The sequence below is a fragment of the Ornithodoros turicata genome, chromosome 10 (genome assembly GCF_037126465.1).
Source record: "Ornithodoros turicata isolate Travis chromosome 10, ASM3712646v1, whole genome shotgun sequence".
NCBI lineage: Eukaryota > Metazoa > Arthropoda > Arachnida > Ixodida > Argasidae > Ornithodoros > Ornithodoros turicata.
Window position 1 is genome coordinate 16,931,572 of NC_088210.1, and position 14,943 is coordinate 16,946,514.

The 14,943-nt window shown below is 41.8% G+C and overlaps 1 protein-coding gene across 1 annotated transcript; it reads right to left on the reverse strand.

Annotated features, from left to right (window-relative positions):
• Positions 1-484: 484 nt before the first annotated feature.
• Positions 485-8,684, reverse strand: LOC135370205 (uncharacterized). Its single transcript, XM_064603906.1, has 8 exons — positions 8,499-8,684; positions 7,986-8,078; positions 6,824-7,004; positions 5,836-5,987; positions 4,837-4,947; positions 3,571-3,702; positions 2,406-2,558; positions 485-1,628 (listed from the first exon to the last, which is right to left on the reverse strand). The coding sequence occupies exons 2-8, from the start codon at positions 8,054-8,056 to the stop codon at positions 1,547-1,549; spliced, it is 882 nt and encodes a 293-aa protein (XP_064459976.1). The 5' UTR covers positions 8,057-8,078; positions 8,499-8,684; the 3' UTR covers positions 485-1,546.
• Between the last annotated feature and the right edge of the window lie 6,259 nt (positions 8,685-14,943).

Below are 14,943 nucleotides of genomic sequence, written 5' to 3' on the forward strand. Positions count from 1 at the left end.
CCATTTCTATTGTTTAACTCGTATGTTTTTTTTAAATCATATTATATTACAATGTTTTATGTCTCACACCAGAAGATATGAATAGTTGAGATGTAACTTTGTGGCATTGAAACATAGCAGACATCAAAAAGAACGTGACAGCAGACAGACATCTTGATTACTATCAAGTGCGCTGACCATCACATCACACTGACTTATGACTTGCCTCTCCTCACACACACACACACACACCTTCATTCTCTTCACATTCTCCCTTAATGTCTTCTCTCTCACACATGCACACAACATACGCAACAACAGGATGAGGTCGCGGCACCTCGTGAACATGACGGAAAGTAGCTGTTCTCAGCGTGGAAGACACAAAAAGAGAATATTTCGTGCTCTCAGCTCTTAGGCACCTTGAGGTTGTGTCGTGTTTGTGTGTTCTAGCCTCACAACAGTTATACCTTCCATGATGTGCAACTTAGTAATTTCTGCAGACAGCTTTTGAAGAGAAAATATGCAAAGACATATTTTATTGATAGCGAGAGAGAGAGACATAAGACGTATCTATAGGCTGTATTTGTGATGTGCTTCTTGATTGATGCGCTTGTTAACACAGGTAGCACTCTTCCCTAAACGATAAGCCATTGTCATGGGACAAGTAGGATGACAATTTTTACACAATATACCGCATGAATTTTAATGATGCCATCGTTGTACAGCCTGTATGGAAAGCACGTACCCTATTTACTCTCATACCTTGCACCATCGCATAATTTGTGCACCCCTAGTTTGGCACGAAAAAATGCGAGGCAAATACAAAAAGCGCATAATTTGTGCACCCGTATTTTTTGCACACGGACATCTGACCGGCGCGTCTCAGCAACCACATCGATTGCCGTTTGCTTATTATGCAGTTTTCACAACGCCGACAGTACTACCGAAGTTACTGCGGAGCTTTTGTTCCGTTTACACCCACGTTCGGATGATGGTCCGTCAATATCGGCTCTCCGGGAGCCTATATGTGACCAGCGTACTCAAAAATTTTGAATATTGTTCCGACTGTTTGGGAAAAAAAAAAATGCGCAAGTTATGCGTGTAAATACGGTACTGAATACTCAATAATACTAGATACTCAAAAATGGCGCCAGAGTATTTATGAGCTTGCTCCAAATTAATGGCATGCCCAAGTGCTTGGGCATATGTGGGCCCACTCAAGTTTTCTAAGTTTTATAATTTAATTTCAAAATTCACTAAAAGTGAAATGAAATGTCACGATATTGCCACCTGCGTTCAATTTTGCTTTGTACAAATGAATGACATTCAAAACATGATAATGAAGCTTCAGAAGAGAGGTGCACTTTGTAAATGGGCCGCAGTGTATGAATCCGTCCCTTTAATAAGGAATAAAAAAAAACAATATCTTTTTTTTTTTTTTTTTTGTACACTACATGTATGTTGTGCTGCTCACAGGTAAAAGAACTGCTGTACATCTCTAAGCTTTGCGTAAATATGCATATTTAATGAATGACTATCATAATGAAGGGAGATCTGGCAGTGAGTGTCATAAGTCCATACTATCGTCCATGCTGTCAAACAGGGCTGCTTGGTCTTCTTCCAGAACAGACGCGTACGGGAGAGAAGAACTGGTTGCAGGACGAAACAGAAATAATATGAGTTTCTATTGCACAGAGTATGTCTGTCAGGGATGCAATGTAAACAGTTCATTAATTCACTTTGTTGGTTAAGGGACTTTGTCTTTGGGGGGTAAAAAAGGGTTTAATTCCGTATGGAGGACAATCAGTGACACAAAAAAACAAGCATGCAGGGAGCGTTTAGGCTGAGTGTAGCCGAACATCTGCACATTTGTTGCAGCTGTTACCGCTGCACTAATTGGGGTATTTCGTGGCGGATTTTGGTACATCCGTAACGCATTTCCTGATTCTGACGAGAAAACGTTACTTTAACTCAGCCAATTTCAGGGTTCAATTAAAGAAAAATTAAATATCATTTAATCAAGATATCATAAAGCTACTTGTAGTATGTGCAAAAAGTTCCCTACAGATAAATGCCTTTGACTGCATATTTTTCTGTAGCGTGCTTTCATTATACAATTTTTTTGACGTGGTCACTGAAACCTCCTGCATACTATAATGACAATGCTGCGCAAATAAATTCGAGTTATGCACGAAAAAGCCAATAAATGGTGGTGCTAGGACTGGCTCATTGGATTTATGGCGAACTACTTGAATTTCATTGTTCGTTAGGTGTGCAGAGGGTCCATGTGTCTCTCTTGTCCCCAGGCGGAGCTTGCCTCGGCTCAACGTCTTTCCTTAATGATGTACGAAACGCGCAACGTGTAGCTATACGCAAATGAGGCATCGGCAATGACGATGCTGCATCTTAGGTTCGTAGCTGCTTACGTTGTTGTGCGGAGGGAGTGGTCCCCTTCAATATCGTTATTATTGGTTTCCTGCGTCTGCTTGCCCTCCTTTGTTCCTTGTTCATCGTCGTTCAAAGACAGTATTTTGCTGGGAGGCTGCCACAGAACCAATGCCATTGAGGCCCTTTTCCTCCTGGAAATTTATAAAAATTGGGCACCCTTGTGAAACACTAAAATGTTGCACACTGACACGAGCATTTTTCAAACTGAGAGTTGGAAGAGGAAATTTAGTGAAATCAGGGTGTCGAACCGAAAAGTTTTTTGTTCCGGTTCTATCATAAACGATTCGGTACCAGTCCTGTTCTGGAGCAAAAAAATAACAGTTCAGACCAGTTTTAACCTGTTCCAGCTCTAGTGGGCATATGCATTCCCAGGAAAAAAAAAAAAAAAGAATGTTGCAAAATGTAAAACTGTTTATTCCGCATACATTGTATTTAATATTAATAGGCAGCTGAGAAAGTGGTAGGTCCTGGCTCCAGTTAAGAACTTTGAAAGAGAAGCAATCCTGAAAAAAAGAAAGCCTATTTGAAGGACAAATGGACGACGGATTGATTGATTGGATGGATTAATTGATGGAAAGTATTCGTGACATGACTTCAGAACACGTGACGTCAGTCTCATTCGCCTATTCATAGTCCAAGCCGGCAAAGGTTCTTCTTGTACCGAAAACTGTTAAATAAATCTTTCGATTTCAGTCCAGAGCGAAAAAACAAAAACAAAAAAAAAAAAAACGTATACGGTTTCGATTCTGCTCTGGTTCGCACCAAATAGCGGTTTTTTGTTTGTTTTCAGTTTTGGTTTTCGGTTCGCTCCAGCACCCTGAGTGAAATCATAGACATCTGCAATCAACTTTTTTTCTGTAAACGTAAAGCATGCACCTTATTTTGTTTTTATGCAATCACTTAATAAAGTGAACTGCAGTTGCTACTTTCTCGGTGATACAAATTTCCATTCATTCTCACGCTTATTTCCCTCTAATACTCATTTCAATTCAAGTTCAATTCAATGGGACAGCTCCGATATGGTACGAAAAATTTGGTGAGTAAAAGTATAGAACTGATTGTTCTGTTTCTACTTCGAGTCATGGTCAGGTTGGACACTGTGGTTAAAATAATGCGGGGAAGTCAGGAAAATGGCACACTAACATATCGTCTATGATGCATTCCGTAGCGAGTCTGTCCTTGCTGACAAAATTCTGCAGTTCAGGCGATAGCACTATTGCTTTCTGGTTATCTTCTTGTGCACCGCTTGTCCCACCACCTTCTTCTGTTTCTGCCCTAAAAATGCAAAAAAATAAAAAATAAAATATAAAATAAATACATATGAAGGTAGGTAAGCACAAAAATTATTGCTTCAGCAGCATGGCTCAAGTTGGTCACGCTTAACAGCAAGGAAAACAGCCAGTGGGCCATTTACAAGAATATAGTGCAGTGAAACCACTCTCTAATGAAGTTAATCAAACTAATAAAAAAAAAAAACACTACAACAACACTGTATCAGTTGTTCGCGGTTGGGATTTCAACACACTGGGGTTGCAGGTTTACTTCACTATATGCAGGATCGTTATATAGGAGTTCTACTGTACTTTTAGTGCAGTGTCAATGCAATGTATAACTCTGCAGTTGGAGCTGTACCAAGTATTTGCGACAAAAACAAATGTTTTATTTAAATTTAACGGAAACTTGCACTTTGATTTTCTTCACATTTTTTAAATTTAAATTACTAGACATTTAGGAACATTTAATCAGGCAGCTTTTGAAAAACTTGCACTGTGTTCCTTGGGACGCCCTTTAAACAGGGTGTCCCACATAAAACGTTCCAGGGTAAAAAAAAACAAATGAAGAAAGACTGAGCAGTCACCAGTATTTTTCAATTTTGCCTAATTAATCAGATAAAACTAAACTAAATGGCTAATTTTTAAAATAGTGCCTTGATAAACACAGGACCAATGCACTTTCAACTAGGTATGCTTTTTTTTTTCTGGCCATAAAAGATAGCCTGTGCAAAAAATGTAATAATAACAAAAAAACAAACAAGCAAAAAACATGACAAACATTTCTGTTTGTGTTTTTTCTTTAGGGGGGCATTTCCTCGCGCCCTATTGGCTCTATAGCTTTTCCGAAAATGGCAATGGCATTGTCACCAAAAGGAACAGATGTTGTTATTGAGCTGAACTTCTATCTTTTATAATTGAGAAGTTAATTAGTCAAATTTAATTAGCACGACGCCCCTGATAGGTCGACTAGTGCTGCTGTAAGGTTTTCCCACTCGACCTAGAATCTACATTGCCATTTATCGTAACTGAACAAAAATTAAATTAACAGATGTCCATTTTATAAAATTCTGTCCATCGTTAGTGCAGACACTCCGTTATGCAGTTACTCCATCATAAGCAAATGAGCATGACTTACATGAGATACCTAATGTCACGCACTTGCGACGCGTTGTTGTCTACCATACTGATACGCAAGTCGCTCATCTGAGCGATCATTTTTTCTTCTGTGACATATTGCTTGTGGGGCCTAGAATAAAAATTGATAAACACTTGTAAGTACAATGATGACTTTTGTTTTGAAAATGCCTACTGTTTAGTAGCAGCTAGAAGTGCTATTATGGACATTTCCATAAGTGCAGCCATTACTTGGATCCTTATAATAAACTACTCGTAATAAAACTAATAACTTGATACTATACATGGGATTCTTCATGTTTGAGTTTAGAGACAATTCACGGGCCATAAACTGGATGCTATTTTTCATTCTGATAATTGCGGAGGAATCGGGTTCTTCCCATTTGAAATTACATTTCTCGTTCCTTTCTTTTTGTACGCAATCTTGCGTTCGATCATCAACAGACCTGGTACAAATTTTACCGAAATGTGTTGCGTTCTAAGTTCTTCTGGCAAAACTCAACACAGAAGTTCAACACTGTGCAGCAAGCATGTTCATTTTAAATTAACACGGACTTCTAAATAAAGCACCAAGCAATAACGACATCGAGACAGGAAAATATATTCTATAAATTTATCGCTTAAAGTAGTAACAGAATAGTTTGAAGACTGAATTCTTGCCCCCTTAGCATGCATTTGGGCTTCTCAATCAGCACCAGGTCCACATCTTCTCAAAGTCTTAAAAGTGGATAGAATACCGCAACTGCTTCAAAACATGCAACAACAGCTACGGCTTGAATCAAGAACTGCTGTAAGGTGGACTAGTTGTATTGGAGCTTGATTCAAGTTTTGGTTTGCTTCAATTATCCGCAATAGATTGTGCTGCTTCGTGTTTTAGGCTGCGAAAAGTGTTAGCGCTTGATGGTATACTACCCAGTGTAGCTTTTTTTCCAGTGCTCTGGGTCCAATGTTGAATCAAATAAAGTCATTACTATTATTATTATTATTACTACTACTATACCTCTCGTCGTCTATCTCGCAACGTCGTTTCAGATGCTTGTGCATCTGCTGTCCCATGTTTGCAGTTGAACCTAGATTGTGTAGAAGTTCCCAAGCTGTAGCTGTCTGTGAAGTACAAGGGTCCAACACAGGGGGCGCTGTGAATCGCATGACCTGCACATTAAGTCAGAAATATGGGGGACGTGTGAGTATCGTTTCGTACCCCATTGAAGTACCAGCTTAGTACCCATACTTGATTGAAATATCGTAAATCATACTGAATAATATGAATGCAAATATGTACGAAGTGGTCAACCCTCATTAAATGCATAAAAAACATCAAACAGAGGACAAACAGATGATAATAATTTCATTAAAGAAATAATTTCATAACTTCTTCTTTTGTAATACGTACAGGTTCTTGCACTTTTGTGCTTGCACATCCAAATTATGTAACTTGTAGACAGAGCAAAACAGACACAAAAGTTACTACAAAGCCACGAGACTAGCAAGTAATCTCTCTCTGGGAATCTTTTTCTTTCATTTTACTCAAACATGTGGTGTGGCATGCATGCCGACCCTCACTAGGAAATTTAAATATCTTGTCCGATTAATTCCATGTCCACACAGAAGTCACAAAGCTACAGATAAACTGACACTTCTGAATATCCCTCACTGCTTATATATTTGCATGCCGAGCCCATTCCATCAAAATTTGCCATTCTCTGAGAAAAGCAGCCCACAGAACAGCGGCAAAACATTGCTACAGTGTCATTAGATGCCCATTACTGAAGGTAAAGATGTACAGAAGAAGCGACAGGTCTAGCATTGGAGCCAGGTTCTTCAAGTGTGGTGGTTTCGTTTTTAATAAAACTTTCAGTTGCAAGAAAGTTGTCGTCCTTTGTGCAGTCTCTACTTGTGTCTTTGTCTCATTATCACGCTATTTCGTCTTGCCATCTGTTTTCAAGCTAGTTCGTTTGTAAGGTTGATGAATAATAAACCAGAATAACCTCATGGTTCTGTTCTGACAGTGAAGGAGCTGCCCAAGGCATGTATGCAGGCACTGTCTGTGACCAAGCCATAGAAGTAGGAACTGATCCCATACTCCATGGGCTGCTTGTCGATGTCATGGGAAATCCTAGGCAACTTGTCGTGGTGGATGTCGCTGTTGAACCCGTGAAGTACAGGCTGCTGTAAATTGAAACAGGGTATTGAAACCCCAGTGTTGGGGGATACGAAAATGATGGAATCATCATACGTAGTATTGTAGTACGCACTTTGACTGAGTATTGTAGCTTAGCTTGTACCTTGACTATGCTTAGAGCCTGAAGTTTTAGGGTTTTACCCGATTCTTCCCGAATTTGCACCCCGAATTGAAGGTTGCCTCTTCAGGGTGAAACCCGATTTTTACCCGGCAAATTGCCCTCACTGGGATGTCTGTAGGAATGCACTAACTTACTTGTTTGGCAGAAAAATGCAGTTACATCACCATTTGTACCAAACTGCTACAATTTGTTTGAATAACTGAGCCCGATTTCTCCCCAAATTTAGCGTACTGGAAGTTTTTTCACCAGAATTTGCATGAATTTAGTGCACATGTTTATTTACCCGATTTTTACCCCCCGAATGTAGGAGAAAATATTTCCCGAAAACTTCAGGCTCTATATGTGAGTGATACCATAGTTATGTGATCGCAATATTGTGTTCCTTTTTTTTTAAACAATAGAGACACCGAAAGGGGGGTTTTGCAAACAAGGATGATGAATTTTGGTTCCAGAATATGCCAGCAATACCAATAACGATGTCGTCCGGTTACCAACGCAGCACGCGTAATCACCCACAAGAAAGCTGAAATTGCTGTCGTATGACTGCATTTTTGTACCTAGCACTTATTGCTTGCAGCCAGCTCTGTGTGAATGCTGTCCCGCTTATATGCAAGTTAATATCGATGCTATACGGATAGCGTGCACGTGACGTCACACCATAGCTTTACCCGTGCTTTTACCCTCTTTCTGGTGAACCGGTGCACCCCACCTATACTCAAAATTGCTGCGTCATATACTCAATATGGTTTCAGTTACAGCATATCTGCATGTTCAATACTCTATTACTCATGTATTCGAGAACGAAAATAATCCTTCATGCGCAGCATCCTGCTTAGTTGCTACTAACCTCGTATACTGGTCACAATGTTGCGGTCCAGGTGGTCCGGATGGTCCAGACATATACGATGTCGTGTACATCGCTGGACTGCTCAGACGATGCCTGAATAAGTGGGTGACAGTGAGCAGAAGGCAAAATGAGCGTTTGAGTCGGTGAAACAATAGGAGGAGCACATTCTGCATGCAAGCCCCAAAATAGTTCACAAAATTTCCGCCTTCGCCTGTATTTTATGCTGCTTTTGGTGACTTCGTGAGCGACAGTGTCCTGTATTCATGTCATTTCACGTTCTTTCAATTCAACGAATCAAATCCATACTCAGAAACCCTGAAGTTGAGGAGAAAAGACGAACGCGACAAAAACGGCATATTTGTGACGGTTAATTTTTGTGCCGTGCGTCCATAAACAAACGATTTGAGGGCACTTGACTGTGAAACAGCGTAAAGTATTTGTGTCTGCTTTTCTGCCTCAGAGCTTCACAAAACAGCAGCATCTGTGGAAAAGTTTCGTAAACTGTTTACGTACCGTGTATGAAGCCCCAGCCTCGTCTTGTCTTTACCAATAGTTCCAATAGCCAGCAGACTCACGCAACTTCTGCACTTTTTGCTTTTTGTTTGTGCTCTGCAGCTTCTCGTTTTGTTTTGATTCGATCATCAGCCCTTGCAATGTGGCTCTGTGTTGGTCAAGTTTCGTATCCGTTTGCAAGAGTTTTCTGTTAACTTTTTTGTTGTTCACCTAGTTTTTTTATATCTTTTCAGTTGTTTGTCGGTTTAGCTGACCTCATTTGTGATATTTGTCATACCGTGAACCAGAGATACGATACGACGATACGCTACCCCACGTGACTGTTCCATCGCCCTCTCCCACTCCTCCGTTCATGTGTTCATGTCATGCGCTCGGAGAATTTTCCTGAATGTTCTCGGCGACGCGCCGTCGGCCCGTCGCCTCCTGCTTGGCCAACCTCTCCAGGACATGCACCGGAGCGAACTGTGCCCCCGAACTGTGCGTGAAAAAAAAAAAAAAAAAAAAGAAAAGTGCAGAATTCGAAAAACTTTGGCATAAGTCTCATACTTCGGTGTCCCGCGGCTCTCATTTTACCTCGACAAATTCTGGGGAACAGTTTGTCAACAACATGGAACTGCAAGAAATATTTAAAAAAATACCAAAAGAACACCTGTAAACTTACGAAAATTAAGTTTGTGCACAGACGGTCCAAGTAATAAAAAGCAGGTAAAAGGGAATGGGGGAAGACATGCATCCTCGCCCCTTCTGAAAATATCTAGAACTGGTAGTGATTGCCTCTGCCTTTATGAAATTCATGGAACGATTGAAAAGCCTGATCAAGAAGGGCATTGCTCCATTCTTCCCTCGACAAATCAGCCATTCACAAATAAAAGGTATCAACCTCTCAAGATGCCCGAGCAGTGCATACTCCTGCTTTGGTTTGTCCGCATAGCTGGATTTATGGTCCAGTTTTTTTCCCTGTTTCTGCATACAGATAATACTGCTTACAAATGAGTCACACCAAACAAAAAAAAAAGGAAGAAAATGAAGATTACCACCTCACTCTGAGGATAAGGTATCCGCCGGTGCGTGTTCCGTAAACTTTTGTCCGGCACTGTATCTAATGCAGAAACAATATCAATATCAATCACCTACCAGTAGGGATCCACATTTTTAGAGTAACGTGGGTATATATTTTTGCTGTTCAAATTTCTCTGCACAATCTATTTCTTTTTTTGTGTTACGCTGTCGCGTCTAGCTCCTTTACCGGACAACCGGCAAATTTGAGTCGACAAAATGACAGTAGGAACTGTTTTAAACGATGTGAACCCTGTTTATCTCACCTTTTGTTTTACACCTTTGCAAACCCAGAGGGCAGCGTAACCTAAAATTGGCACCCTGGCAAATCTAGCAGAAAATGCGGGCATATCCGCCTGAGCTGTATTTATCTGTACACCTACAATCAGTGTCTCTATGCTAAAATTGAACAGCCGAAATATTTCTTGCGTTTATGTTTATAAGCATTCTTCGGGTGAAACTGAAGACGTGAATGGGGCCTACCTACATGCGAAACAAGAGGAGGAAAACAGAGATGAGCACTGCCATATGTTGAAGCCATACAGAGGTCTTGTGATTTACACACGAAAATCTCACTACTGAAGTTCATTGACAAACATACATACAGGCATCCCTCACTTGGCACACTTACTGCATGTTTTTTTAATTTTAAAACAGTGACGAGTGCAACGGAGAACAAGACGAGAACACATTTCTTGTCCATTTCTCAGTTTCACTCATAAGCGTTTCAAACATATGCTTCACCAGCCCACCCAAATTTCTGCTGCTGCCCGAATGTTATTTCCTACAGAACACTATACAGTCTGTATCTTGAAAGCAAAGTATCTTGCTCTCCTAACATAGTGAGTGTTACAGGTCCACACTGGTACTTTCTGCCCACGTGGGAGGCGAGTCTGGACTGTCGACTGTGCACAATAGGGAGAGGAGGACAAAGGGGATGTAAAAATGTTTGGACACGGGGCGAACGCACCACCCAAACGTGGGTCTTTAAAGGGGCGCTGAAGTGCAAAGAATGCCATTAGCGAAATCGAAGATGGTACTGTTACCTTGACACCAGCATAAAAGGAACGAGATTCATCAGCTGCGTCATTCGTGATCGGTGAGCGAAAGAAATCACAATTTACGTTTTCCTCCCTCTTCTCAAAAAGTGCAACAACAGGGAGAGGCCCTGGATTAGTCACCTCAAACGATCTGCCGCAATGATTGGACAAATCGTTTTGAGGAGCCCAATGGGAACCTGCTCAGCATTGTCGACAGTCTTGAGAAGGAGAGGGAGGGGCACGCACCATGATTTCTTTCACGCATAAATCACGAACGACATGACCGATTAATCCTATTCCTCTTGTGTTGGCATCAAGGTAGTGGCATTCTTAATTCCACAGAACAAAATTTTTGCACTTTAGTGCTCCTTTAAAATTGAGCAATTGAAATGTACCTCATCTCCTACTGCATACTGACAGCACAGCAAATAATTTTGGAGTATATTGCACAAAATAAAAATGAAGAGGAAATGGGAGAAAGAAAAATTTGAATGCTGCTCAACAGATACAGTCAACCCCCATTCATCTGGTCTTCACATATCCAGACCCCCACACTGCACACATGGAGGCGCATTTCAGTCCGTGCTCTTTGCCTTCATTTATCCTAGCTTCGGTGACCGGATTTGGACAAAAATTTCTGGGAACCGTCAACTTCGAGGAATCTTCCTCGTTCCCACTGTACCAATGTACCGTACGTTGACGCTCTCAACAGTGTCTTCGGAAACTGATGCCTACTGTAACACACAGCGTCCGGGGTTAGTGTCATCGGTAAGGATTTATAGGAGCTGAAAGTCCATAGTAGTTTCACGTAAACGACGACGGACAATTTTCTATGCCTTCCATAATAAGCACAGACTTTCTTGACAACAGGGGACGTGTGTGCTCTGGAGTTCATTTATGCAGATCCCTCGCAATTCAGACACTTTCCCTGAAAACGGGCAGCGCCGGATGAACAGGAGTCGACTGTATGTGTCCTTTCCCCCCCCGAGATTCCAGAACCAACGCAAAGGTTGACCTTGGCTTGCGCAATTCAACTACATGTCCAGAACACAAGGTTGTGAAAGGGAGTACAATCAGACGACGTAAGGCTTTGCTGAAGATTTCAGAATATTCTTCGAGTCTTTATATTTCCCATACAAACTGCGGGCTGAAGGTGATCTCTAGCCACTGGCGGCCCAAGTTAAAACATGGTGTGATTGCAAGCAAACTTGGTACGTGTGATGTCACAAATGACTCACGTGAGCACCTGCTTTCATCTGAAGTGATTAATTGTTCTTCCAGGATTCGTATACCATGAGCGACTGAAAATTTGAAAGAATTTCTTTGTAGTCCCCCTTAACAGCATAATCTCGAGCCTTTGTGCCGTGCAATACCCAAGTCATTCCGCAAAACGGTATGTACAAGGGCAGGTATTGGGTGTATTCACATGACATCAAACGCATGCCGCCGTGCTGGTGGTCACTTTTTTGGCGTAGCTGCCGAGATTATCTACCGTTTGCTCGAAATCGAAGCCTAGAGTGGTGTCTTTAAAATCCTGTCACTTCCTTTCCTTTCTTTCATCTCAAAGACACTTCATTACCGTTTTTCTCACGTTTTCTTTTACAAGAGCTGTGGTTGTCGCATCAAAAAAAAAATCGCGCAGTTTGTCATCTTTCAATGCTGCTACCACGAAAAGTGACCATTAGTGAGGGGGGCATGCCACGTCACGATGTGACGTCGGTGAATGCACACTATAAAACACAAACTGCTCTGCTGGATTTAAAAAAGGGGAGGCACAGCGTAGCAGACTCAGTTCATTGCATGACAGTGCATCAATAAGGAAAGGAAGATGTGATGGGACCTTGTGGCTGGTCAGTTTCTCCTGATTGGGCACATACCCTGTGTTTCAGATGTGTGTAAGTCATCAGGAAGTAAATGCAAACTGGAAACAAACATACCAAAAGAAGAAGGTAAAGTTAAATCACATACGGTGAACCTGGCTTTAATAAATTGTTTTTAAACAAATTTAAAAATTTAATAAATTAAAAAAAACATTAAATTAAAAAATAAAAAAATAATAATAAATTAATAAAATTTGTATCGCTTCTTTTTGCTCTCCTTTGCCTGATCTCTGCAAGGAACCATTTACTTCTGATTTAAATACATGGTGAGATAATAGTGTTAGGGAAATAGGGAAGCATTTCAATTAAAGGGACGGTCACATCCCGAATCCCGGAAACTGATACCACAAAAATTTGCCGGCAATCTGCTTGGTAAAGTAATTTGTCCGAAAAGTGCCTAGATATTAAATAAACAAGTTTTAGAGATCAGCGTTGCTTCCGCAGCTGCGGAGGCTCCTGCGGCATGATGTCGCTCCCTATATGGACAAGTGAGAGGGCGCTGCCCAGATGAGAAAGCCGCTGTTGCAAACGCAACAGAGTAGCCATGAAGGACTGAAGAAGACTGTGCGTTGGTGCATCATCCCGCATCGCGAGCTATTTCATTCTGCAATTAAACATTATCTTGAGCGGTTGTCCTGTAGTCTAAGGGTTTCTACAGAATTTGGTACCGTGCCAAGTATTTGAACCAGGGTTGTTGTGGATGCACGTCCAGGTGCCCCTTAACTCTATAAGTAGAGCCTGAAGTTATAGGGTTGAACCCAATTCTTCCCCGAACTGAAAGTTAGGGTGGAACCTGATTTTTACCCACCAAATTGCCATCACTGAAAGGTCTGCCACAATACACACTAGCTTGTTGGCAGCAAACGTAGTTATATCAGCATTTGTACCAAACCAGCACAATTCGTTCAAGTAATAGGGCCCCAAACTTAGCATACTGGAAGTTTTTCCACTCGAATTCGCACGAATTTAGCAAAATGTGGAAAAAATATTTCCAGAATACTTCAAGCTCTTTCTATTTAAGACGCCCACGTGGCCGCAGCGTTCCTTTTCTCAATGTCTCGCCCTCACTGACTCTTAGGAAGAGACGTTTCTCTCGTATTTCCAGTGAGGAATTCCGGCACACTCTCAACACCCGGCATCTGCTCCTGTCATGTATTCTGCGGAATAACATCAAATTATGCCACTATTTCACGTAGGGCTTTCGATACTACAGTGTCGAAATCGACGGGGATGGATGCGACCGTTCTTTTAATGACAGTGGCAATTTGGCAGGTCGAAACACGTGTGGGACATTTACGGCGTCTGGCAACAGTCTTGTAGCAAATGACAGTTTGTACCGACGCCTCGTTAATTTGATTTCTCCTCGATCAGTTTATAGATGGAAGAACTGGCCAGCAATAAGCAGCAATGTGACTCTTGCAATGAATTTAATTCTTATGTTGTTCCGCGATCTATGATTTTGTAATCCAAGCCCAGCCCCACCTTGTGACGGTCATGCCTTGTACAGCTCTTTTATCGTAACGTGCATCATGTGGCAATATCAATGCCCACTGCTTCAGAGTACATGCACGTAGCCTTGTGTTTTGGAGTGCAGCCCGGTAAAAATCTCGATCAAGGATGCAACTTAGGAGACTCATTAAATCTTTTGTACTCCCTTTTTGGAAAACATCGTACCTGCACCCGACCTATCACCCGCATGATATCTCAACTGAAGACCTGCACCCGCAGGAACGCGCAGGTTATTCCCAAGTGCAGGATCGCACCCAGCTCTGTTCATACTACTGAAAGACTCAGCCAAACAAGACAGTTGTGTTGTCTGTATTTTCCATCTGTTTTAGCGGGAACACAACGATTTTGATAATGTAAATGGCTTGTACAGTGGCGGACGAAAGCTTACAGAACACGCTCCGGCGAATTCCATACCCTACGGACTATTGGTACCGTACAAACATGTCCCATTCGCTGCCGGTGTGTCACTCCGAGGAAGGAACGCGTCAGAGCGTGTTTCGTAACCTTTCGTCCGGCACCGTACAGCGTGGAACAGAAGTTTACGGAACACGGCACTGGCGTAATTCTTCATCGGAGTGGCCCCCTGCTAGCTATCAGGAAGAGATGGAATAAGAAACGGTTGACTGGCTATTCTATCCACTTCTCAGTATGTGTTTCCGCTCCTGTCTGCTGCTTGGGTGTCGCTCCGATGGAGAAATGCGACACCCCGGTGTTCTGTAAACTTTTGTCCCAAGCTGTACCTCGTAGGCAAGCACGATGTGTACAGAGCTGTGATGCACGATGTTTGCCAAGCGAAACCCAGCATAAAGTCGCAGTACCGCCACACGCTGTTCCGTTGCGTGTTGGCAGGAGAAGTAAAACAGTCGTAGCAAATTTCACAGACAGTAGGTTCTTCCTACGTGCCCTTTCAGGGAGGAACAAGGTTTTTCTCATCACCAGAAACACAGCCAGTAGAAGTGC